This window comes from Chaetura pelagica, unplaced genomic scaffold (assembly GCF_000747805.2).
Source record: "Chaetura pelagica isolate M959 unplaced genomic scaffold, ChaPel_1.0 scaffold119, whole genome shotgun sequence".
NCBI classification, from domain to species: domain Eukaryota; kingdom Metazoa; phylum Chordata; class Aves; order Apodiformes; family Apodidae; genus Chaetura; species Chaetura pelagica.
Window position 1 is genome coordinate 552,399 of NW_009954406.1, and position 24,470 is coordinate 576,868.

Genomic DNA, 24,470 nt, shown 5'->3' on the forward strand with positions numbered 1-24,470 from the left:
AACAGAAAGCTCTTTGTATCCTTAGCTATGGAAAACTAAGAATTATTTCTAGTACCAATAGGGGACAATTCAAAGGTGAGTGTTTTAAATCTCTAAGTACTACCTGACAACATCAGGGCACCCGACAGAGTAAGCTGAGAGGGGGGAGAACAACTAAAAGCTTTATATGTCCTTTTTAGGATTTTTCCTTCTTAGGATTCTTCCTTTTTAGCATACTTCTGCTACAATATAAACCTCAGAAACAATTAAGAGTTCTAATTAAACACAATAATTACAGTTTAGTCAAGTTCACCACCACTTGCAGCAGGTCTTTAAAAAAAAAAAAAAAAAGCAGAAGAGCTATACTGGGGAGGGGGGGTTAGGGAAAAAAAAAAATATAAATGTCCTTCAGAACCTGATTACTTACAGAACTTTGAGTTCTTTCAAGCCAGACAAGGCCTTTGGATGGATAAAAGAAAGGTCATTGCCAGCCAGCCGCCTGGAAAAAAATTGCAATAATAATTTCAGTCAGAAAATACAGTACTTACACAGCCACCTAACAAGGAGAATCACCAATACATTACACCTTGCAACCAATTATACATTTTGCAATTATGCCATATTCACAGTCTTCCAAGTTTGCTACAGTTATTTTAGCCATTGCACATTTTGACCATGAGGAATGCCTTACTCTGCTTCATGGATATACTTCTTAAACATGCTCAAAAACACACATCCCAGAATTATAAAGAGTCTTCTTATGGCACTAGGTTCAAAAAGTGCATTTACCAACTATTAACATGATTCCTCAGCTTTCAGCATTATTCTGCTCAAAACACATGCTCGGGTACCCATGTGTTTTTAATCTACCCAGCAGTTTCTAAAGAAACTATGCAGTTGAGTAAAAATAGCTAGATGACAGCATGAGGCAGGGAAAAGTTTCTGTGAGAATTCCAAACGCGAAGACGATATTCACAAGCAGGAGGTATGTTCACAGTGCTGACCATTGACAGGATGCCTGCTGACATTACCAAGACATAATCTTGGCAATATTTCTTCATTTTGGTCAGCTATTTGGACTAACTTTTCAGAAAAGAAAACTGTTTGGGGGGAGGCAGTAAAGGAATAGGATCCTCAGCCATACTTGCCCTCTCTCAAGATTTTCAAACTTGGACTGCTAGACACTCACACTAAGTAAATTGTGAAAACCACCATGATATTAAAAGTAATAAATACAGGAGATGCTGCAGCACATGAAGCTAGAAAGCAGAAAGAGCAGCCAAAACAGCTGCTTTCAAATAGCTCTTTCCCCCTTCCCCCCACTCTATTTTTCCTTCAACCTTTTTACCTCTATCCTGACTAGCAGACCCTGTGTGGTCCAACCTGTGTTGAGCGGCTAATAGTTGTGACACAAGGTATTTTATTAAGGGTAAAAGACAATAATGCAGAACACCTGGTAATGCATAGCTGCCAAAAGATGCCATCATTTCTGCCAAATTATTTGCTATCAGACTCAGTTTCACATCCAAGCTAAGCAAAAACTACATTGAAAAAGGTTGTACAAAGAAATCATCTGGGAGAAAAATTGTGTACAATGCAGTGAGTGTTAACAATTAAAAACCAGTCCATGTGCTTTAACAAAGGTTACAGAGTATCAAAATCCACCTCTCCTGCTACAGGGCTCTGTGAAGCAAGCCAGCCACATTAAGGGGGAAATATTATTTCAAAGAGGCAAATGAAGGAAATAACAAGAGCATCGTCTAATGCACCAGCTTGCCTGAACATAGCAACGTTATTACTTTTTTATCTTAGTCTCTGTTCTAACTGCATAAATGAGATTACCCAAACCATTTAAGGCCTACCTAAATCTGCTTGCAACAGAATACGACTTCATAAAATGCCACCTGATAAAGAGGATGGTAGTTATGTTTATCAACTCTATTTGTCAAAGGTAGATAGCTTTATTTATAAACGAAGGGAGAAGACAGCTTCTCATGAAACAGTAAGGTGACAGTTGCAGATACTACTAAAGTTTAGAAAACTGTGTTACTATAGTTCGTTAGACCTTTATATTTAGTCCTTGTATTCTCACACACCCCCCAATTGCTGTAGCTATGGCTCTGACATCATTAGAAGTATGCTTAAATCTCAGCTTCCTTTGTCCTAAAAAAAAATTAAAAAGAGAGATCTGACTGCTGTGTGGTCTGTGTATAACCAAACAGCTCTGAAAACAGAAGAGGAATAAGAAAGAATTCATGTTTATTTATCCTTGAAATCTCCTGTCTCCAAACAACCTCAGGATTTTGGAGGTTGTGACATAATTTTTCAAATATTTTGAATTTTTAACATGAATGAAAAATTCCAGATGGCAACAAAACACTCCCTTAAATTAATTTCGCAGTTGCCCAAATTAACTGTATTAACTTTATCTGAGGGGACGTGGCGGGAGATTTGCAGTATTTCATGGCTTTCCTTTTAAGAATTTCTTAAGAAGTTCACAGTAAACAGAAAGAAATATTGATGTAACGTGCTGGGTCCCTACACCAGAAAGCCAGTGATCTGCAGAGCACATGTTTATTTCAAAAAGTTTTCAAAACACCACAATACTAATCCTTAAATCAAGCAAAATTTAAGTGAGGCTATCACACCAAATTATTTTGGCACTCAAACACTACAAGCTGATGTTGATGACCTACCACATGCTTCAAGAAGCAGCAGCCCTGGTAAATGGCAGCAGCTTTGGTAAATGTATCAACTCTGCCTGCAGCTCTGCAGAGGCTCCCTGTTGAAGGGGCTGGTGTGCAGCTCCTCAGGCATCTGCTGTTAACTTCACCCTCCCCCAATGAGGCTCGGGATTATGGTTTGTTTTTAAAAAGCTAAACTAAATCCAGTTGAATAGCCTCCCCCAGTCTCACTGTCACTAACACAACCTACAGAGCACAGGAAAAAAAAAATAATGCATCTGAGCCAGAGCAAGGCTTGCGTGACTTCAAAAAGCAGGACTTCACCTACCTCAAGGCAACTCCTGTTTATTCAGACTTTCTGCAACCAACCAACAGAAAAAAAAAACACAAAACAACCTGCAATCCATTACATTTCCGTTTCTCCTCCATCTGGCAGCCTTCCAGGAAACAGGATACAACTAGCCAAGTGTGCAAAGGCTTTACTAATCAGTTTGCCAAATATACATTTATCATTCACGTCGTAGCCTTGGGGAGCGTGGCTGCTCGTTAGGAGGTTTCAACTGCAGCTCTCCAGCAGGCAAAGACCAAGTATCACACACTGCTCCCAACATGCTCCCCCCTGCTGCAGCATGAAGCAGCTGGGAGGATGGGAAGATTTCCCTTTACATAACCAGGTTCATTTTACAGAGAGAAACTAAAAATTAATATATAATATAGAACATGTACAGCATAGAATTCCAGGCATCAGAAATTGTCCAGTCGTTTTCCACGTTCTCTCCTTTCAGCCTGCCTCAAATGTAGTCTCAATCAGATTTTCAAATAGAACTTTTAAAACACCTAAATGTTTTACAAGCACCTCTGTTTTTCTCATTCTGTCTCTCTCACATGCTTTGTAAACGGGCTAAGAAAAATCACAGCTTTACCAAGACCAAACCTGCAGCACAACAAAAAGGAAGGAGGCTTCATCTTCCTGCAACAACATTCACTAATCTGCTTGGGGCCTGCCCATGGTGGAACAAGCCCACACTGCTATTAAGATACCTGAAGACAGCTTTACATTTATGCTACTGAGAGCTGAGTACATGTCCTTCCCTGAACTGTGAGTGGAAAGAGTCTCAGAGACTTGGTCTGAAAGTCCATTTATAGTTACTGAGTCAAGGCACATCACCATTAGTCAGAACTCTTTGTCCAAAAGGCAGAGGACTGTAAAACAGATTAATTCACAATACAGTGAAGGAACTCTCAGCACAGGAAAGACATGGAGCTGTTGGAGAGGGTCCAGAGAACAGCTATGAAGACGATCAAAGGGTTGGAGCACGTCTACTATGAAGACAGGCTGAGAGAGTGGGGGCTGTTCAGCCTGGAGAAGAGAGGGCTCCAGGGAGACCTTACAGCACCTTCCAATACCTAAAGGGGCTACAGAAAAGCTGGGGAGGGACTTTTCACCAGAGAGCATAGTGGCAGGACAAGGGGTAATGGTTTTAAACTGAAAGAGAGGAGATATAGGTTAGACATCAGTAAGAAATTCTTCACCATGAGGGTAGCAGGGTGCTGGAATAGGTTACCTAGGGAGGCTGTGGAACCCCCGTCCCTGAAGGTGTTTGAGGCCAGGTTGGATGAGGTTTTGTGCAGCCTGGTCTAGTGGGCAGTGTCCCTGCTCATAGGAGGGAGGTTGGAACCTGATGATCTTTAAGGTCCCTTCCCACCTTAACCATTCTGTGATTCTATGATAACAGACAATTGTAAAGTGCCATTTTATGCTACACGACACAAATACTTAATTTGCTGCCTTTTACTTTTCAATGTACACAGACACAGCGGCAGGCAATATCTGAAGTGGGGTGTAAATGTGTATCACATTGACCAAGAGCTTTCCAGCCAACTCAGTTGTGACTGCCCTGTTTGGACTCTCTGCCCAGGACTGCAGGTTTCCTGAATTAGCCAAGCTGAGTTACACCTTGGAGGCTTCTGCACTGGAATCACAGTTCTCATGTATGATCACGTTAGTATCTTGCTTCTAGATCAATAATTTTAACTGTTTCGTACTGAAAACTGTAGTCCTCTGGTTTTACTTTTTAAAAAAAAAAAAAAGTAAAAATTGAGTGTACTAATGGCACAAAATTCCTGAAAATTTGGACAAATTCAAGTAGACAAAATCAAATAAATACAGCATAGCAGGATAATAGAGGAGGACATACAGAGGACAAAATACTTCTTCTATCTAGTCATACAGAGAGGTGAGCAATACTCTCTAACCATTTATTAAGTGACACAGTAAATTATGTCCAGATGTAGAGGACACCTTGTTGTTATTACAGAAATCAGGATACAATCTGGCTGGGGAACAATCTTCCATGGTATCTCATTCCCAGAGTTCACAGCAAGCACAGCTTCTTGCACTGAAACTCTTCTTAAAGCAGAAAGGACTGTTTTCTTTCTTTTGGGAAATTAAAACTTCACCAATTATGAGTCTGGCAATCCAGCCGCATATTAACTGAGCCAAGTTAATCACTGGTGTCACTCCAAATTCAGGGAGGATGTCCAAGGGATATAGTTTTATCCTTAACAATTAAAACCATCACTCTCATTTTGACAGGATTCAATACAAACTCCTTGGAAACCTCTCTGCTTGCCTTGCATCCCAGATGGTGGTGAACCTCAAGAGGCTACATGAGTAAAGAATTAGGTCTCCTTCTGTCCTCAACATCTCGTGCACATACAAAATGCTTTTGCTGTGTTGTTTTTTTTTTCCCTTTAGTGGTATTCTGGGGTCCTCTTAACCTTACCTGTCCATCTTGATAACTATACATTACTATATACATAACTATATACATATATATAAATATACACACACGTGTGTATATATATACATATCTATACTTCTTTTTCCATGTATCAATTGCAACCTTACTTCCTTGCTGAAACTTCAAACCGTGACACAGACTGCAATCCTGACAGGCCACAATAAGTCACCTGATGTACCATTTTTATTTCTACATTAGATGCTTTCAGGTAAGACCCAAGACCTAGTCAAAACTGAACACTCCACAGTCACCTTCAGACCATCCTACTGCTGGCTGCCTACCCAGGCAACATCTCCTTTCAGCTCTCCAACTTTTAACTACTTGTTTTCATCCCATGGGAAAATATTCTGTTAATTCCCCTCTTGTACTTTTTCCATTTCTTCACGTTTTTGCTGTCTTGCATCAAACTGTTCTGCCATCCTTACAAGCCTGGCCCTAACATCAGCTTTTTCAGGGCTTCTTGTGCTTCCCACACTAATTCGAATTTTATTTCATGTTTTCCTGCAACAGAAGTAACCTTTGAAAATGCCTGACAGACACACTTGATGGGTAGCACAGATTAGATTTTCTCCAACTTAAGAGGTCCAGGCTACACTTATGCCAGAAAAGCAGCCACTTCGGAGCAGAACTCACTTTTCTTAACAGGTGATGCATAGTTCATAGAATCACAGAATGGTTTGGGTTGGAAGGGACCTTAAAGATAATCTAGTTCTAACCCCCATGCATGTGCAGGGACACCTCCCCCTAGATCAGGTTGCTCAGAGCCCCATCCAGCCTGGCCTTGAACACTTCCAGAGAGGGGGCATCCATAACCTCCTGGGGCAACCTGCTCCAGTGTCTCACCAGCCCCACACTAAAGAATTTCTTCTTAATGTCTAACCTAAATCTCCTCTCTTCCAGCTTAAAAGCATTGCTTCTCATCCTGTCACTACACACCCTTGTAAAAAGCCCCTCCCCAGCTTTCCTGTAGCCCCTTCAGATACAGGAAGGCCACTATAAGTTCTCCCCAGAGACTTCTCTTCTCCAGGTTGAACAACCCCAACTCTCAGCTTTTCTTCATAGCAGAGGTGCTTCAGCCCTCAGATCATCTTGGCCTCACCCAGACTTGCTCCAAAAGCTTTATGTCCTTCCTGTTCTGAGGGCTCCAGAACTGGACACAGTAGGTGTCCAGGTGGGGTCTCACCAGAGCAGAGCAGAGGGGCAGAATCACCTCCCTCGACCTGCTGGCCACACTGTACTACAGTTACGTACTACACGCTATTCATTGTGGTGTGAAGCTTTACAGAAGAGGTACAGCCACTTGCAGGAAGACACCAGGGGCTGGCTGCTTCCATCATGCAGAGGTGCCCTGCCCACAGAAGGCACACGCCTGTGCAGGCAGCTCCTGCCCAAGCTGGGCAGCTGCAGAAGAGGACAGGCTGGGAAATGGAAGCAGTGGCACAGGACTAAACTCTACTTTGCCTACCTATGATTAGCAAACAGCTCCTTTGGTACTTGTGCCAGCTGCTGCCTGCCACACTCCTGTGAAGCCAAACAATAACCTACAGATCACTCCCAATTCTTCCACACCAATTTAACATAACTAAATGGATACTTTATTCTGCTGCTGCTAATGGAAAACGCATTTGTCCCCTTTTCTCCTTTTCCTGAAGTCATTTCAGTATTGTACAACTTCAACCACTATTTATGAATTCCCGAGTATGTGAGCCAAGACACATTAGGACTAGAAAAAAAAAAAGCCTGTAACTACAGCCAGCACTGAAACTGCACCAACTCCATCCAGCTGAATGGGCATTTCTCATCTTGAGCCTTCCCTTTCCAGCATTTACAGCTTTCTCAAAGTTATACTGTACTTCAAGGCAATAGCTTGTTTTCCAAATGCATTCCTGGACTAAAATTGTAAAATGCCTAAACTGATTGATTAAAAGAAGTCCTTAAGAACAGTCCAGAAGTTCTAGATTTAAATTGTTAGCAGGTATCCCCAGCACCCACTGCAAGACAAAATATGGCTCTATGATACTGCTTCTCATGAACTGTCAAGGAATATTTATAATTCCTTTTTTCTTTTTAACAGGAGAATAAATTATTACGGATTTCCCTTACACAGGAATGCAGGATTGAAGCTACAGCCTAATTATTTTCCTTTGTCACCCCTCCTTTTTCTGACTGATGCATCTAGCAAAGTGACACTGCAAAATGTGGAAGTAGCATAAATCCACGTATATTTGGCAATTAAACCTCTTTTACCAGCTTTCTAACCATTACAGATATACATACTGGGTAAATATAAGACCTGTGTTTTCTGGACACCTCCACAGTGAACGACTTAGCAGAAATGAGATTAATTTTGGACATTACTCTTTGTTTCAGATTCAGGGCAACAGTTAATTTTCCCCTAGCTGAAAAAAACCCATAACTATTTTATCAGAATCATCTAGAATTTTACTTTTCTAAAGGAAGAGCAGTAAAAGAACTTTATGTGAGTACAGGTTCTTCTATGCCAGGAAAAATCTGCCAATGCTAATTAGGCAAAAGTACCTCAGTATTCACAGTACTCTACAAAAAATATACCAAAATATAACCACCCAAGTTGAGGGGAGGAATGGAGATAAAAATTATTTCATTCCCCACCATGTCTTCTTATGGTTACATACAGTGCCACACGGAGACACTATGGTGACAGAATGCACTTGTAACGGCCTTGACGAGTGGTCTGTGAGGTGGGTGGGGAACTGGCTGACAGACCATACCCAGAGGGTCATAGTAAATAGTTCCTCCTCAAATCGCAAACTGGTCACAAGTGGGGTTCCCAGGGATCAGTGTTGGGCTCTTTAACATCTTCATAAGTGACCTGGATGTTGGGATCAAGAGCACCCTGATGAAGTTTAGGGATGACACCAAGATGAGTGGAGACGCTGACACTCCAGAAGGGAGAGACACCCTCCAGGATAACCTAAACAGATTGGAGGAGTGGGCTAGCAGGAACCTCATGAAGTTCAACAGGGAGAAGTGTAAGGTCTTGCACCTGGCAACACATAACCCAGGAGTGCAGTCCACACTAGGATCCACCTGGCTGGAGAGCAGCCCTGTGGCAAGGAACCTGGGGGGTCTTGGTGGATAACAGGCTCAACATGAGCGAACAGTGCGCTCCAGCAGCAAAGAAAGCCACCAGGATGCTGGGCTGCATCGAAGGCATCACCAGCAGAGATAAGGGAGTCATCATCCAGCTCTACTCAGCGCTTGTCAGACCACACCTGAAGTGTTGTGTTCAGTTCTGGTCCCCGCTCTGCAAAAAAGATGGGACAGGCTGGAGAAGGTCCAGAGAAAGGTCACAAGGAGGATCAGAGGACTGCGGGACCTGCCATATGAGGAGAGGCTGATAACACTGGGTTTGCTCAGACTTGAGAAGGCTTAGGGGAGACCTTATTACAATGCTCCAGTACTTAAAGGGTGGTTATCAAGGAGATGGAGACTCCCTATTTACAAGGAGTTACATGAAAAAGACAAGGGGCACAAGTTGATCCTGGGGAGATTCCAACTGGACACAAGAGGTATATTTTTAACCATGATGACAGTCAAACATTGGAATAGTCTCCCAGGGAAGACCAGCAAAGTGGTAGATTCCCTGACATTGGAGAGTTTTAAGTCTCAGCTTGACAGGGTGCTGAGCCATCTCATATAGTATTACTACAGCATTACTTAGAAAGGTTGGAGAAGATGATCCTTCAGGTCCCTTCCAACTTGACATTCTGTGATTCTATGAGTCACTTTGAACAGGGTGATAATGCATTTACCTCCCACATGTAGGATTTGGGTTTTTTTACTGTCTGAACACTTAAGGATTTTGCGATTCTTGCGGCTTGAGCCTGGAACAAGCTGCCTGCCACCTCGCATTCTCCTGTGCCTTTGACTCATGCTCCAATTCCTGAAACTGAAAAGAGGAGGTGGACTGCACAGTACGACCACTGTCTGGGGGACTCTACTTGGGAAGACCCAGCCTGAGAGCTTCTGAGACTACTCAGCCTCCAGAAGTTTCTTATCTAGTTTATACTTTCAGACAGCCCCAACCTGGCAGCTCAGGCAGCATAATAAATTCAGGCTTGTAAGACAGGTCTTGAAGCGTAACGCTGCAAAGTTCAGCCTCCAGGCCATTTAGCTAAGCCAGCTTCTGTGAGCATGCACATGTGAAAATAATGCTGAACACGGAAACTCAAACACGACAGATAAGGAAAAAGTCTTGTTTCCCTCTAAATGTACTTGAAGCAAAATAAACAGTCTTGGGATCCTAATGCACAACAGGCCAACTTTTGAAATTAACATGCAGAAACAGAAACTGGGAAGAAACTTCCTCATCTTCAAAAAACAATGGAATCTACTCAACCTACTAGCATCTGTCCCCATAAACAGGAAAAATATGCAACTGGGAAGCACAGTGAGAAACTTCTAAGCTACAGAAATACTGTTCTTACATCAGCAGGATTGAAACTCATCCAGAACCAAACTGATTTAGGACTTGCACAGATAAGAAAACATTAATTAAACACAGGTTGGCCAACATGTTTTTAAACATCATTTAGCATCTAGTGCAGACCAAGTAGGTAATGTTTAAAAATATCTTAGCTGACTGTGGTTAATTCTACTTGGGAGTCTTTGCCTAAAGGTTTGTCTTGACTAGAATTTGAAGGTGCAAGTTGCAACACGCCACTGCACGTTCTAAAGCTCTGGTGCACATAAGGCAGCAAACACTTCTAATGTTTGCTAGCTGCTCAAGTCAGAGCTTAGGCTCTTAACTTGCTACCACACGTGAAATGTACATCTTGCATTCTCTTCATTAGAACTTTACCTCTTGGAATTCAAACTGGAGTAACTGATGAAATTATCTCCTCCAGCTGTTCAAATATTCAGAGCAGGCAGATGGAGGAAGATCACTCATTGGCTTGTAACCCAACGTCAGGTGGCTATTTTTGAAATACCAACAGAGGATGTCTACACTGCCTGCCCTTACAGCAAAGCAAATGAACCTCTTGGTTCATTCCTTAGTCTCTGCTGGTGGGGCTGAACAGTCAGATTATGGGAGGGTAATATCTCAAATCATACCAGCTAGTCTTCCAAGCAGATGTTTAACCACAGCCTCAGTTACCACATGTTGGCTGACACAGGGAATCAGGACAACTTTTCTCATGAAGATTGTTCCTTACCTTTTCTACTCAAAACAAGCCCTTTGCCTCCAGCCTCCCACTGCAAACCCTGGGACTACCCGTGTTTATGAAAGGTAGAGGAATTGTACCATCTTATCAACATTGGCACATTACCTAGCAAATGCTATTTTAAAAGACTTAGCATTGAAGGGCAAAAACCTCCTTTGGCAAAAACCACCAAATGCTCCATAGCCAGGTGAGGAAAGGTACTGCATCTCAAAGTAACAGCTCAGCCTTGGTGGCCTTGGCAGAATTCCAAGACATGCCTTATTCATAAAACCAAAGTAATAAAAAAGATAGTCACTCCCCTCCTTCCCCAAAGATAATACAACTTGGTGCTGACACAGAAATTAGAAGGAAGGGGACCATCTAAATTACACACTGAAATAGATACTACAGAAGTAAGCAGCTGTGACATTTCAGCCAGGTGGTCATCTTCAGCTGCAGTCAAGGAAATATAATTCCAGACATTTCCCTTACAGATACTTCCTGATTACAACCTTATGGCAAAACCACCTCATTTTCATTGCCAGTATGCATTTTAATTAATCCTTACATTCTTAAAATATACTTTGCCAATTAAAAGCCATGTTCAGAGATTGGCTGAGGGGAGGAGAGGGGCTTGAGATGTTTAAGCAAGATCTCTCAACGCTGTCATCAGCATGGATATAATTAGTCAAGGAAATTCTGAGTTGATCTACCTTTTCCTGAAAAATTAGTTGCACACGTGCTGTCTCTTGTTCACTGTTTGCTTATTCATTTCTCAAAAAGCAGATTAGCTTTTTAAATTTTTTTTATTAGCTTTTTCTTTTATCACTTTTTCTCTCATAATTTTCAACAGTTACTAAATAAAAACCTTAATAAAGTTTGTGCTTGACTGATAAAAAAAATCTGAGGGTAGAGTCACAAAAGACAGGCTGTTTCATCTCATTTATGAGCAAAAACCAGAAACACAACAGATCTGGACATCAGGACACATCTGGAAGGTAATCAAGCACTGCTGCCTCTTGGTGCCCTCAGGAGTGAATAATCAGAGAACATCCTCCCTCATCGATGTTGGAGAAGGTCAGAGCCTGTCCTGAGGCTGACTGGTTGGAAGGTGACCTGTACTCCTCTTCAGACAACAATGTACTTGTGTCACAGACAACATACAGGCAGAAGGACAGCTTGCTGTCCTATGGCCTCCCAACTGGCTCTCACATGGCCAGCACCCAGACAGACAAAACCTTACAATCTAAATCTTGCCCATCACTGTGGGGCAAATAAGACAACATTTTAAAGGGCTAGAAGTGGAGATCAAAACAAGGTTAAAAGCTTGTTATGTTAAGAAGCCTTTTGTTTTATTCAAGTTTCTGAAGCCAGACTAGAAAAGTGACAAAAATAAAAATCATTTTGTATTGCCTTCCTTGAGGAGAGAGTGCCTTTTTCATTAATCCAGCAGATCATTCACAAATATACTGAAAAAAAATCATACAGTTAAAAATCCTTCAGACTACTTTAGATAATTTTAAATGTTAGAAGGAACTGCAATCATTTAGAAGACCAACAAAACATGGCTCTTGTAGTTAAAAATGCACACTGGAAAATGGTTTGTGCTTTCGAAAAACACTGCATTATCTAACTGTATTTCACTCTTCTATCTTTCTATAAATACTTCAAGGTGTGGTTAGAAAACTGTGGCCAAGTTTTTCAAGGATTTTCAGTTTAGATATTTTCCATATCAAGTTCAGGGTTGCAGCATATTTACATTAGCATTTTCTGAAGAATACACTTCATTAACTGCTGTGGCAAAACCCTTGGTGGTCTGATCCTCAATCATTTGCAAATTACTTCCAGATGAGTATCAGTTACACAGAGATGGAGAATTTTTATAACATTTATAAATAGTGCAAGAATCCTACAGACACACGAGAAGTGTAACGAGACTGTGATGAGGGGCCTGTGGAGCACATAACCTAAGGGATAGATGCTGCCCACAGACAAGCTGGAATCCTTTTGCTTGTACCTGTTAGTAGTACTCAGCTAGGACACTCAATAATACAAAAACTCAAGATTATACCTGCAAATTTGATATTTTGCAAGGGAGTTTGTTCCCTAAACAAGGCTATTTCTTCTTCCACCTGGCTGCAACTGCCGGCCATCGGTCTCCCATCTGTGCCAGACCTGTCAGTCTCTGATAACCCAGCACATCTAAAAATGCCAGTGGGCACACACTGAAGCACCCAGGTTGCTCCCCCGTCAGTGCCACAGAAGGCACCTTTTAATCCAGCAGGCAGCTTTTACAAGTCTGGTAAGCTCCTTTGTTCACTTTTGTTCGCTAGTGCTCATTTTGGGATTCGGAAAACAATCCTGCCAAATAATTCATTGCATTAAGGAAATTACAACCCCCATTTTAAATTACTCCTGCATTTTTTTAATCCCATCCTCTTCATACATGCACTGCATAAGACTCAGTTGCCTACATAATACATCTAATTGCCTCCCATTTAGATTCAATTAAGCTCTGTGGTACTGTTTTGCAATATTAGTTAACTCTGTTGGGGGCTGATCTCCCACAGTGTTTGACAAACGGCAGAGCTAAAGCATGGTATAAAAAGAAAGGTGTCTGGGGCTGTCTCCTGGATGAAGAGCTACTGGAAGTCTGTGGTGGGGTGGATACTTACTGCATTCCCATCAAGTTTCTGGGACTTTCATTTGCCTTAGGCATGTAATTCTTGGGAAAAGTTTGAGATGGAAAAGTCACCTCCAGCACAGATTTCAACACCACTTCGCTTTAGCTCTGTCTCTTTGCTGCAGAGACTCACACCCAGGTTTCTGTGCTGAAAAAACAACTTTTGCTCATGTCTGGCAGTTAGAATTTGGATTTGTTCAACTATAAATAGAAGTCAGGAATAAAGTTTGAAAATCATCTTAGAGTGGAGAGGGAAAATTGTAGGCGTACAGTGGGAAGTTTGATAGTTTGGGTTTTTTTTCTGTCCACAACCAGCAAAAATAAAGACCAAAACATTTCTGGACCCTGTGCCATACAGAAAAATGGGCAGAATGAAGCAAAAATGCATCATGTCTGGTGCTGGCCATTTCCAATACAAAGGTAAGCTGCTTTTGCTTGAATCTACTTTAGTCTATTTTATTTCCTCTAGGAAGAGCATGACCTGAAGCAAGGGAACCTAGAGTTGACTCCTGCACAGATGATCATAACCAGGTCTTTATAGAACAGGAAGAAAATTCCCTCATTTCACTGCTCATAGGCATGGCCAGAGTCTCTGCAAATAGGCTACAAAAGTCAAAGCTGGCTGCTGCAAAACATTACTAACAGCTCACAGGTCTCAGTTAATGGTTTTCAACTGAATTACTGTACAAAAATACTGCCTGCTTATGGCTTTGCTCTCACAGTTGTTTTCCTGGTTTTCTGCATCCATGATAACTGCTGACTTGGGAGACTTTTTCTTTTCAGCCTTTCTGCAGGTTCTCCTACCTCTGCAGCTCTAAGGAGCTAACTTGAAGATAGAACGAAAGTAGTATTTTCTGTTGTACTAAGAAATTATGATTTATTCAAATATGTTCAAACATTTGCCAAGTATCATTATTTTTGTAAAGATGTGTGAGTTTCTTTTCCCCAGCAGTTGCTTTAACATCTCAAGCAAGCATGCTAGGAATGATTCAAAGCTTCTGGGTATTCACATATGATACTGAACTTAACACTAGCCTATTTTTTTTGCAAACTGCAATGCTGGAATTCAGGGGGACAATGAGGTACATGTAGCAAATTGCTCTTAAGCAATAAGCACAATAGATGATGGCTGAAGGCTCTGCCTTTTCTCTTTACCTCCTGACACACCCCAGGGTTTATACAAGTTGCACAATATGCACACCCACCAGTTAGGTTTTATTGCTTAATTACTTATATGGAAAAAATGAAGTCTCCCACAGTCATCTGAAGTTGGGAAAACAGAATTGTTTGTTTTTCAACTTTTGGTGTGAAATAGGAGTATAAAGAATTTGGAAAAAACTGAACTACAAATACAGTCTAATAGAACAACACACAAACATAGAGCAGCACATATTATAAAGCACATAGGGAAGTGGCTGGTATGTATTCTGAGCCAAGTAAGCCTCCCCAGGCCTCTAATTAGTTTTTTTTTAATTGACTACTCATGCCATACAGACTTTAATAAATTGCATCAATTACAAAAATGCACCACCTGAAATCCTCGTAAACCTATTTTCCTTCATGAGGTATTCTACACTATATTGCAAATTTAAGCAATACCTAAAAATCAGAGGCAATAAACTGGAACCTGTTAAGCAGGAAATAAGATACCACACACACTTCACCTGACATAAGTCTGTCCAACTGACTGACTTGGATCAAAACTCTTTAAAAAGAGGGCAAATTGAGTTATTTAACTGTATTAGTCATGGTACCTGTTACATTATTAGGATATAAAAGACCCCAAAATCGTAAGGAGAGGTAAAACACCTTACTAGACCAACCAACAAAGCTAGAGTGCAAGGAAGAACAGAGAAGCTTTCAGGAATGCAAGCTTTTTCTTCAGGAACAAGTAAGCCATCTCTTGCCAAATTCTAAATATCCTTGTTGCAGTCAGGTATGGTGGTTGCATTTGTTATAGCAAATAACCAAGAATCAAAAGGTCCTGGGCTTTATCTCTAGGATTTTTTATGGGGTTTATTTATCCTGTTGCCCTCTACAAATGGTTTTCATTCTTTGCTTCAGTTTCCTCATCTGTAAAGTTGGAAAAATGCTTCCTTACTTCATAAAGGTTTGTCTCTTTGGGAAAATGAGCTGTTCTGTCCCTACGGTACATTTACTGGAAAATTTCTCAACATAACATTCATAGCTCCAGTCTAGCCAAAGTTAAAAATAAGGACAGGCTAACTTTTATTTTAAATACTCCATGACACAAGAAATGCTACTTTAACACTGGAAATGCAAGGAAGCAAAGCAAACTGCAGTGGTTTTGTCTTATCTGTTGCATGTTGTTGGAATTTCAACACACTGACAAAGGTTGAACCACTACCTTGTCTTCATAGATAAGGAAACTAAGGCACACAGAAGTCACTTGTCACATAATAGTACTTACAGAAGTGCATAAGAGTATTAAAGCAGTAATTGAAAGTCAAAGCCTTTTCCCCATTTATGACTCTGAAATCCAATCTAATCCAGGGCTATGCTGCAAAAAGATGCTTCAACTTCCCAAAGGGATTGCAGTTAAGACTTCAGTCCAAGAAAAATGGGCACATGAGCCTTAGCTCAGCTTGAGGATTCAGAAATGCAAGTATTACCTAAGTTAAACCTAAAAAAAAGCTAAAAAGACAGACGGGACAAGAGGGAGATGGGAACTGGAGAAAGAATTTCTGACAGATAAACTAAGAACAAGAAGCCCTGCACCACAGAACTTGACTTTCTGATGCAGGTCTGGATGGGCTTGTGAGCACTGCATCTGCAGCCTACAGGGACAATGGGAGTAAGCTGCTCAGTACATTAAATAACATACATTTTATGGAACTTATGCAACAGCTATACTGTAGCTCCTTTGGAAACAATGGTAATTAAACACCTCTTGTGCTATCCAAAGATAACACTGTAATTAGCCTGTGTCATCACTCTAGCCATGATTAAAATAATTACCGTTAAAAGTCCCTTGTAAGTAGCATTTACTGTTCCAGTTTCCAAACATGAACAGGATTTTTTTTTTAAGTATAATTGCTTTCTCTGTTTGCAGCTCAACTTAAGACTATTTCCCCACCCACCTTCCACTCTACACAGCCATCTGATGTTGTAGCAAAGCTTTAACGTGTGAAATACTCACAGCTCTTCCAAGCAGGGAAAGTTCTTGAATGCATCCTCTGGTAGCCTTGTGATGTTATTCATGCTGATATCTCTGGGGAAGGAAAAATAAAGGTTCATCAATAAACAGGCAGGAAATCTTTACACAATAGGAAAAGGAGGAGGAGAAGAAAGCTTAATCAGATGGTTTGATAACCAAAAAAAATTCTAGCATCACACAGTAGTATCTCTTTCTAGAACAAGTCTAGAAATTTGCATGTCAAACTTCAAAGCACAGTAATTTGAGGATCTAGTTGCAGCAAAGATCTATGTCATGAAAAGTTGATTAAAAAGTTTTCTGACACCTGTAAACAAAATCTACTGTGAAGCTACAAGGCACGCATGTATGGAAGAGGCTCTACAGTCCTGTTGCCCCCATTACTAATTTTTACCAACTTACATATGCATACAATTCTAGCACAGATGATTAAGACTTCTCCAAAACCACAGCACAGGAAAAAAATTGTAAAAAAAGCTTGTGACCACCCACCAAGCAAATTTTCATCCCACAATGTCTTTAAAAAAAAAAAAAAAAAAGCACAGAATACACACATTGGGACTTAATAAAGAGCTTCTGGCAAACATGGCTTCTGAAGCAACTGACAAGAATAGCAGAAACATGTCCTAGCTCTACCACAGGAGTTTTTTTGTTTGTTTTTTGGGGTTTTTTTTTTCCTACAAAACCTACAGAAGGTAATAGTTTTAAGCAGATTTCATTCTCAGTCCCTAAACACAGACAGGCCGGCAGCAAGTGCTTACATGATAGGTATGCAGATCTGCTCAGTTTTTTTCTTTCTGAAGGAGCACAGTAAGTGGCAAACCTGGTGCCATCACCTCAGTTCACACCTACAGAACCATCACAGATAATCCAGTCCTAAAGCAAGATATTACTCAATGCGAGTAGAAGTAGCACAAAAACAATTCCGTTTGATAATTAAGCTAATAACTGCCTAACAATTCAGGACATAATCCAAGTTCTTCCTTTTCACTTGGTTACTGCTTTTTTTTAAATGTGTAGTTTAAAAGGCAACCCAATAAGACTTGTTAGTAGAGCCCTCCTAGCTTCCTTCTGTTGCTGTCTTGTTGCCTTCCACAAATTGTTCTCTAGCATGTATGTGACACCGTCCCATGTATTTCAAGTAAAAAGCACACAAAACAAAACCACCCCATCCATCTCCCTGATAATCAACAAGTACCACTGGAGCTCCTCCATGAAGATCTGAAGGGCTGGTGGTCAGATTTTATTTGCCACCTAAAATGCTCAACCTCAGAATAAAGTACCAGCCCTTGCCTATTGCTGAAGTAGATGCTCTTAACCCATCCGTTGCCACCAAAATTTTTCAAATATCTGTCTCAACTGGAGTTATCACTTCTTACGATGAAGCAGAGAAAGATGAATTCAGACTCTTCCTGGTAGAAGAGAAGGGCAAAAATCTCTGAAAAACTATTTTGTAGCAGCAAAAACAACCCCCTTGAGAAATCAAGAAGTTCCACATTCAGGATATCTTCAGTGGCTCCCACCCACAGAAGGTCTCAGTGCTGACCTTCGAAGGTTCAGAGTCAGGCCCTTAAGGGGAGCATGGAGGAGGCAGAGGGGCCAGTGCTGCTCCTGAGAAAGTAGTGTCTTGGGACATTTGTGCCTTCTTTTACGTTGTGACAAACCAAACGCCATGTCAGTACCATATAACTTACCAAAAAAAGTTGCAGCAGCTAATTAAACCACTTTTTGCAAGGAATGCCCATGTTACCATTTGCCATAGCTCGTTAAAAAAAAGTTTCCTTATTTATACTGACAACAGAATTTTTTTCCCCACAGCAGTTGACAATGTCAACTGATGTCAGTGAATTTATGCTGAGATTAACGAGTAACTGGCAACTGTTCTGCTGCCCCTGACCGAGCAAAACAGGCCCCCACCCACCAGTGACATGCACACTGCACTCTTAAATTAAATCTAGAGGCAATTGTTTCTTTAAACTAAATGTTTATTAACTAGCAAGCCAATCTTCATTTTTCATACCCCAGTGTAAACCAAGAGAGTTATTCCTCAGAAGTTGTTTAGCATATATTAATATAACTCAAGAGCAAAGGAGATCAAAATAAGGTTCGGCGGATAAAAAACAAACCCAATTGTGAGAGACAACCAAGAAAATCCACTGCAACACAACAGGCTCCTTCACTAAGCTCCAGAAGGAGCTGAGCTGGTGATGATTTATTTCTAAATTCTACAGCCTGTGTGTTTTAAGAGGTGCTTTGTGTCTCAACAGCAGCTTGGGTACCGTGAGATGCTGCAGTTGCTGTGGGGGAACATTTTTCTTCTTGTGAAGGAAAGTAAATAAAAGTATCAGATACATGAATTGTCAGCTGTCTGCTCCACAGGAGACTGCAATTTTTATTCTCCCTGCCCCCCCACATACATTTTTCAAATTGTCATGAATACACACGTTTCACACACCCAGGCCAGTCCTCTCCTTTCCAGATGACTACACATCCCTTCCAGTATCAACTGGGAAGCATTTATGAAAACAGCAGGAGGATAAGAAAGGAGAGGAGACCCTACATGAATCCTAAGAAATTATAAGCTGTGCAAGACAAATCACAACTCTCTTAAGAGTATCTAGATGATATAAAACCCTGCAATCATAATACACAATATTAAATGGTGGTAGTATAAAATAGGTCAACAATACATACCACCAGAAAGCACTATATGAATGGCAACACATCTTTTTGTCAGGGATTTGGACTGCATATACACTTGTGGTATGACAGGATAGCTACAGAAGTAGTAAGGAATCATGTCCATCCAAAAGCAATGGTCTTGAAGATTCCAGAGCTACAAATGCCTGATTTTAAGAAGTGGCATATACAATCCTAAGCAAAGTCAACACAAATCATGTAGACACATAGCATGGCTGGCAGCCAAATTCTACATAATTCCAGCCTTTTTCTGGGATCTGAAATTAGCAGAGAATGTTTTTTTGCCTGTAGCTCCAAATGTTAGCATTTACAATTTTAATACAGGGATTACAATACACAAATTCTACTGACATTTATTTTCAGTCAAACTGCATTTTAAACAAAAACTGGCACAGAGACACTGCAGTTCTGTCTGACATTATCATGTGAATCTTCAGGGACTGCTTATCATGTTTCCCTGCTAAAAATCTGGAGGTATTACAAAGTTCCTGTATTTGCCTTTGTTACATGTGATAACTCCCATTCAGTAAATAAGCCAATATCTTTACAGCACTGATTTGCAGACTTTGAGAAACATCAAGTCACTAACTTCCAAAGTTTCTTAATGACCACCATACAAGTTTTAAAACAATTTTTTCTCTTAAAGACATTATACAAAACAAGCTTTGCTGCAGAAATCACAAATTGATTGCCAGTGCCTCACCAATCAACACACTTGAGTCATTAACACTTTGAAAAACTGCTAGAAAAAAGTTAAGTTTCAACACAAGGGACAAGAAGGTGAAAATACACCCATTTTATCTGAAGTTACACTATCAACAAAAAAGCCACCAAATATAGAAGGAAAGACCTATAAAGAAGTTTAGAAGCAAAAATTTAAAACTTGATTTGGTTTATATAAATAAATGTATTTTTTTTAAGCCTACAGAATATTCTTAGTCAAAGAATGTGCCCTATTTGCTGGTAATTAAATATTAAGTAGTTCAAGAGGTTCAATGGAAGCATTTACCCATATCACTAGAATTTATTACTTAATAACTACTCTCTTAGAAGTTTGCCTATTAAATTTGGAAGATACTTTTAATAACAGGTGCTTTATAGAAGCACAACAAAAATCAACTAGCAGCATATATCACAAAACAACGTCAAGTATTTCCCCCAAAATCACTATCCAAAACAGAAACAGCCATTACCAAGCTTCTACTGCTTTTATTTTTTTTTAAATATTAATTTTATATTTCTAATATTTAAAAAAATCCTATCAGTCTATGTAGGATCAAGGAGGCAGTCCACACAATAAAGATAAAATACAACTAAACACTTTGGATACGTCAAAAAAGTCTCCACGTGTTCCTCCAGCTCTACCAGAAAGACCTCAGGCACCACACTTCCAAACCTTTCAATCACCACCAAAAAAAACCCCAAACCCAACCAAAAAATAAGAAACAAAACACCAGAAAAACCCTACACTTGTCCATATTTTTACTGAAACAATGAAGTTCAAACTCTGAATCTGGCTTATGTTAAATTTCTTGTCCTTTCACCAATTTGCAGTATGACCTTGTCAGCCCAGCAACCGACCGCTCTGTCTTGAAGTTAAACCCAGCCCCATGCTTATATTTGGGATGATTTCCCCAAGAAGCACAAAAAGGAAACAGCAGCTTTAAGGGGCAAAAGATGAGGACAGGGTTTTACACTGTACTTTTGTCAGGAAAAGGAAGGAGAAGCCAGGGCCAGACCTGCACCTTTCAGCAGTTAGCCATTAACTGGGCTTATCTGTACTAAGCAGCCAGGCTAAATCTTCCCTCTCAAACCAACTTTAACCAAGGCAGGTCAGGGCGTGACTGGGCAAGGAGCTGGCATCGAAACTCCAATGATGAGCAGCTGAAGGTGGTAACCTCTTTAGCAAGAAGTGTCTGCAGCTCGGGGATAACATGAATCACAGCCTTATAGTTACAATTAGTTTCGCCATTTCAGGCAGGAGAGATGTAACTCCACAACCGGGCTCCCTCCTACAGTGCTGTTGCTGCCCTAGCTGCACTTTTACTGACAAATAAGACTCACACACTCACTCAGAAGTTTTGTCTTTCTTACCAAAAGGTACTACAAAAAACAACAACAACAAAACAGTAAGTAGCTTGAAGAAACCTACTGGAAGTGTTATTTCACCATCCCAGGTACTGCAGAGACTAATTTTTACAGGTCAAATGTGAAAAATCAAGCCATGGTACTCCAGCAGTTATTTGCTGGCTACAGCCTGCTTCAGTAGATCCCTTCAGGTTAGCATTACATTAAATCTTCATAGCCAGCTCAGTTTAGTAAAGTCCCTTGCTTTCACTTAACACAGAAACACAGGTCTTTAAAAATACTTCTATGTATACTAACCACCAAGGACACAAAAAGCTATGAAAACCTCCTTATGTTGAAAGTAGGCATCAAATCACCTGGGAGAGGAAAGCACCTTTACTGGACACAGTAAGAACACCCAGCACCACATCTCTCCTTGTAAAGCAGATTTAAACTACTCAAAGCAAACAGCAGTTTCAGATTTCAGAAACCTGCACTAGGCAACATAATGCACTTAAACTTTATTATACTCTTTCTATGTAAGAATTCTGGTTCCTAAAGGAAAGACTTAGTCGTTTGTGTTTAAGTATTCTTTGTTCTACCACTACCCAAAGGCAGAGTTCCCCAGGCTCCGGGGTAAGCAGAAATATCCCACATTCAACTTTGCAGGCATCTGGAAGTAAAACCCATCCAACCTCCCAGCAATTCCTACTCCTTTCAGGATCAAGCACTCCAAGTTACTTCCAGTGTGATAAACTCCATGTCATAAAGCTGCTCTTCTCCCCAGTCCCCTTAATATTTATTCTGGAATTTGATCTTAAATTCTGGCCAGCTTTGCCCCACCAGACTCAGCCACCACTTTTCCTCTCTTAAATGGTAACTTACTAATTCTCTCACATTTTAAAAAAAAAATAAATTCTTGCTTATCTTTAGACAGTGGCTTAAGCCACGGCTTTCATTGGTGGTATCACACAATAGAATCAGATAAAATGCACAGCGTGTCACAGCACCTTCTGCAGCACACAGATCTCTTTCTCACTCATTTTAAAGCACTGCCTTGACCATAAAGTAGCCTGACCTTCTTAGATTTATCCTAAACATCTTTCTTACTCATTTCCAGAGTGGGATTCATCATTGGAGTTTCGATGCCAGCTCCTTGCTGGATGATTAGAGACAAAGGAAATGGAGGAGGGGGACAATAATTCTTGCAGGAGAAGAAAAGCTGCAACAACGAAGAGGGACCACAAAATGGGAAACACAGACTTCCTGTAGAGGGCTACAGAAAGCACAGGTAAAAAATGAAAAATAAATTAGCCCAAGATATAGGCAGAGAATGAGAACTAATGACACTCAGTAACTGACGGGCACTGAAAAGGAAAACGATGCCAGTCTCTGTGGACTGAGGGACATTTTGCTTCAACAGCTATTTTTTTTTTAAACAAGACTTCATTGTAGCCAGGCAGAAGGTGTGCCCACTTTAGGCAAAGAAAACTTCCTCACTACCCAGCTCTGGTGTACTGGCTTCTCTCCTAAAACTCACAGAAGATGTGGGTGCTAGGCTTTCTATCCTGCATTGCAGCTTTGGTTATCAACACCTGGATCTGCACTGATCTGGGGGCACATACACCTTCCCACCACATTGGTGTGTACTACATCTGAAGGTGTGGCTAAGGATCTAAAATACTCCACTTTTTATATGAAGATCTTAAGCTAGAAAAACACAAGATACCTAGCTGCAGAAGAGGAAAATTAGACCTCAGCCAAACCCAACTGAGGCTGGTTGCTTAAAAATAAAATCAAAATACTCCCCTGTGCTGTCACTTCACTGAGGTAACTTCTTTTCAGCTCTTCACCTAACCTCTATCTTTTGTGAAGTTTAGAAGAGAAGGGGGAGAGAAGGAGAGAGAGAGAGAGAGAGGAGTGTTTGTTGAAGGAAGGAAGATCATGTTTCAACAAGGCACCTTTAAAATCCTATAAAATACTCCCTCTGAGCAAGCTTAACCTGTTTGCTGATAGATAATAGCATGTAATACTGTAGGCTCCATTCAGTCTTTTCCAAGGTCTGGGCCCTCTGCCACTGCATTATTTAATTATAACACTTACAAAATGATTTAGGCAGAGCTATCTGTATTTGAATAAAGCCCTCCTACCTTCTTGTATAAAACCATTAGGTAAAAGGTCTTAATCTCATGTAAAATTCCCCAGGTAGTAAACCTGATCCAGCTTCAGCAGTACTAGGAAAAGCTGGAGCTGTTAATAACTTAGGAAACTACGTTAAATAAGCCAGGTTATTGCAAATGCAAGCCAACACGATGCTGGAAAACACTCAGCAACAACTAACCATCCATTACCACTGGGATCGTTGATACATGGGTAATGCTCCAATTAGAGTAACATAGGCAAAGATCAACAAGACAAAGCAACAGATACTTTTCTTCAGGTGGGTCTACCAGACCAACAATTATTTGCTGATAAACAAAAATAAAAGGGACATAAGTATACAGTAGTTGTACGGTGATGATCAGCGCTTCAAATTCAGTCCCGGTCAAATCTGCTTTAAGCAGGAGAACTGCCTGGTGTGCCAGCAACAGGGATAGGCAGAGGAGCTGCAGCAGGGAAGAAGAGAAGAAATCAGGGAAACTGAAGGTTAGACCAATCTAAATTGTACTGTGGTGCTATGGTCTTGAAGAAATGCATTTGGTGCCCAACTCCTTGCAGAAACATGCTCACAGGATGGAAACAAATGTAATTTTCAACCAAATCAACACACCACAGCAGCCAATCCCAGGGAAGACCAGCAGCTGAATTACATCCCGGGGTTTAGACCTACTTTTCCATTTAGCCATCTTCTTCAGGATTAACATAAAGCCACTGAAGGGAGAGAGTCAATGAGTTTACATTAATACTGTCCTAAACCTTAATTGTATTCTGTATGTAATGAAAGTATAAAAGCCTAGAGGATCAGCAAGGAAATTCTAATTCAACTAATTAAATTTAAAATAAAAAGTTTGGGTCTGTTATCTTCCTGATAAGAAGCATCAAACAATTATCTTCTAGAAGCACCACTTCACATCTACTGCTTTGAACAGTAATTGCCTGCACTGTGGATCCAATGAATGCAGCTAAAATTCGAGGACATATATACAGACATGCCAACCCCAACAGCTACAACTCATGAACAGGAGGCAAACA

General features: G+C 40.6%; 1 protein-coding gene across 1 annotated transcript in view; it reads right to left on the reverse strand.

The window, feature by feature from the left end:
- The window catches only part of LGR4 (leucine-rich repeat containing G protein-coupled receptor 4), a 45,435-nt gene extending 27,250 nt beyond the window's left edge, over window positions 1-18,185 (reverse strand). The window contains exons 1-3 of the mRNA XM_010004262.1: window positions 18,058-18,185; window positions 16,497-16,568; window positions 407-478 (exon numbers count right to left, since the gene is read on the reverse strand). Of these exons, the coding sequence (XP_010002564.1) occupies window positions 407-478; window positions 16,497-16,568; window positions 18,058-18,185 (272 nt within the window). The remainder of the gene's footprint in view (window positions 1-406; window positions 479-16,496; window positions 16,569-18,057) is intronic.
- Window positions 18,186-24,470: the final 6,285 nt, after the last annotated feature.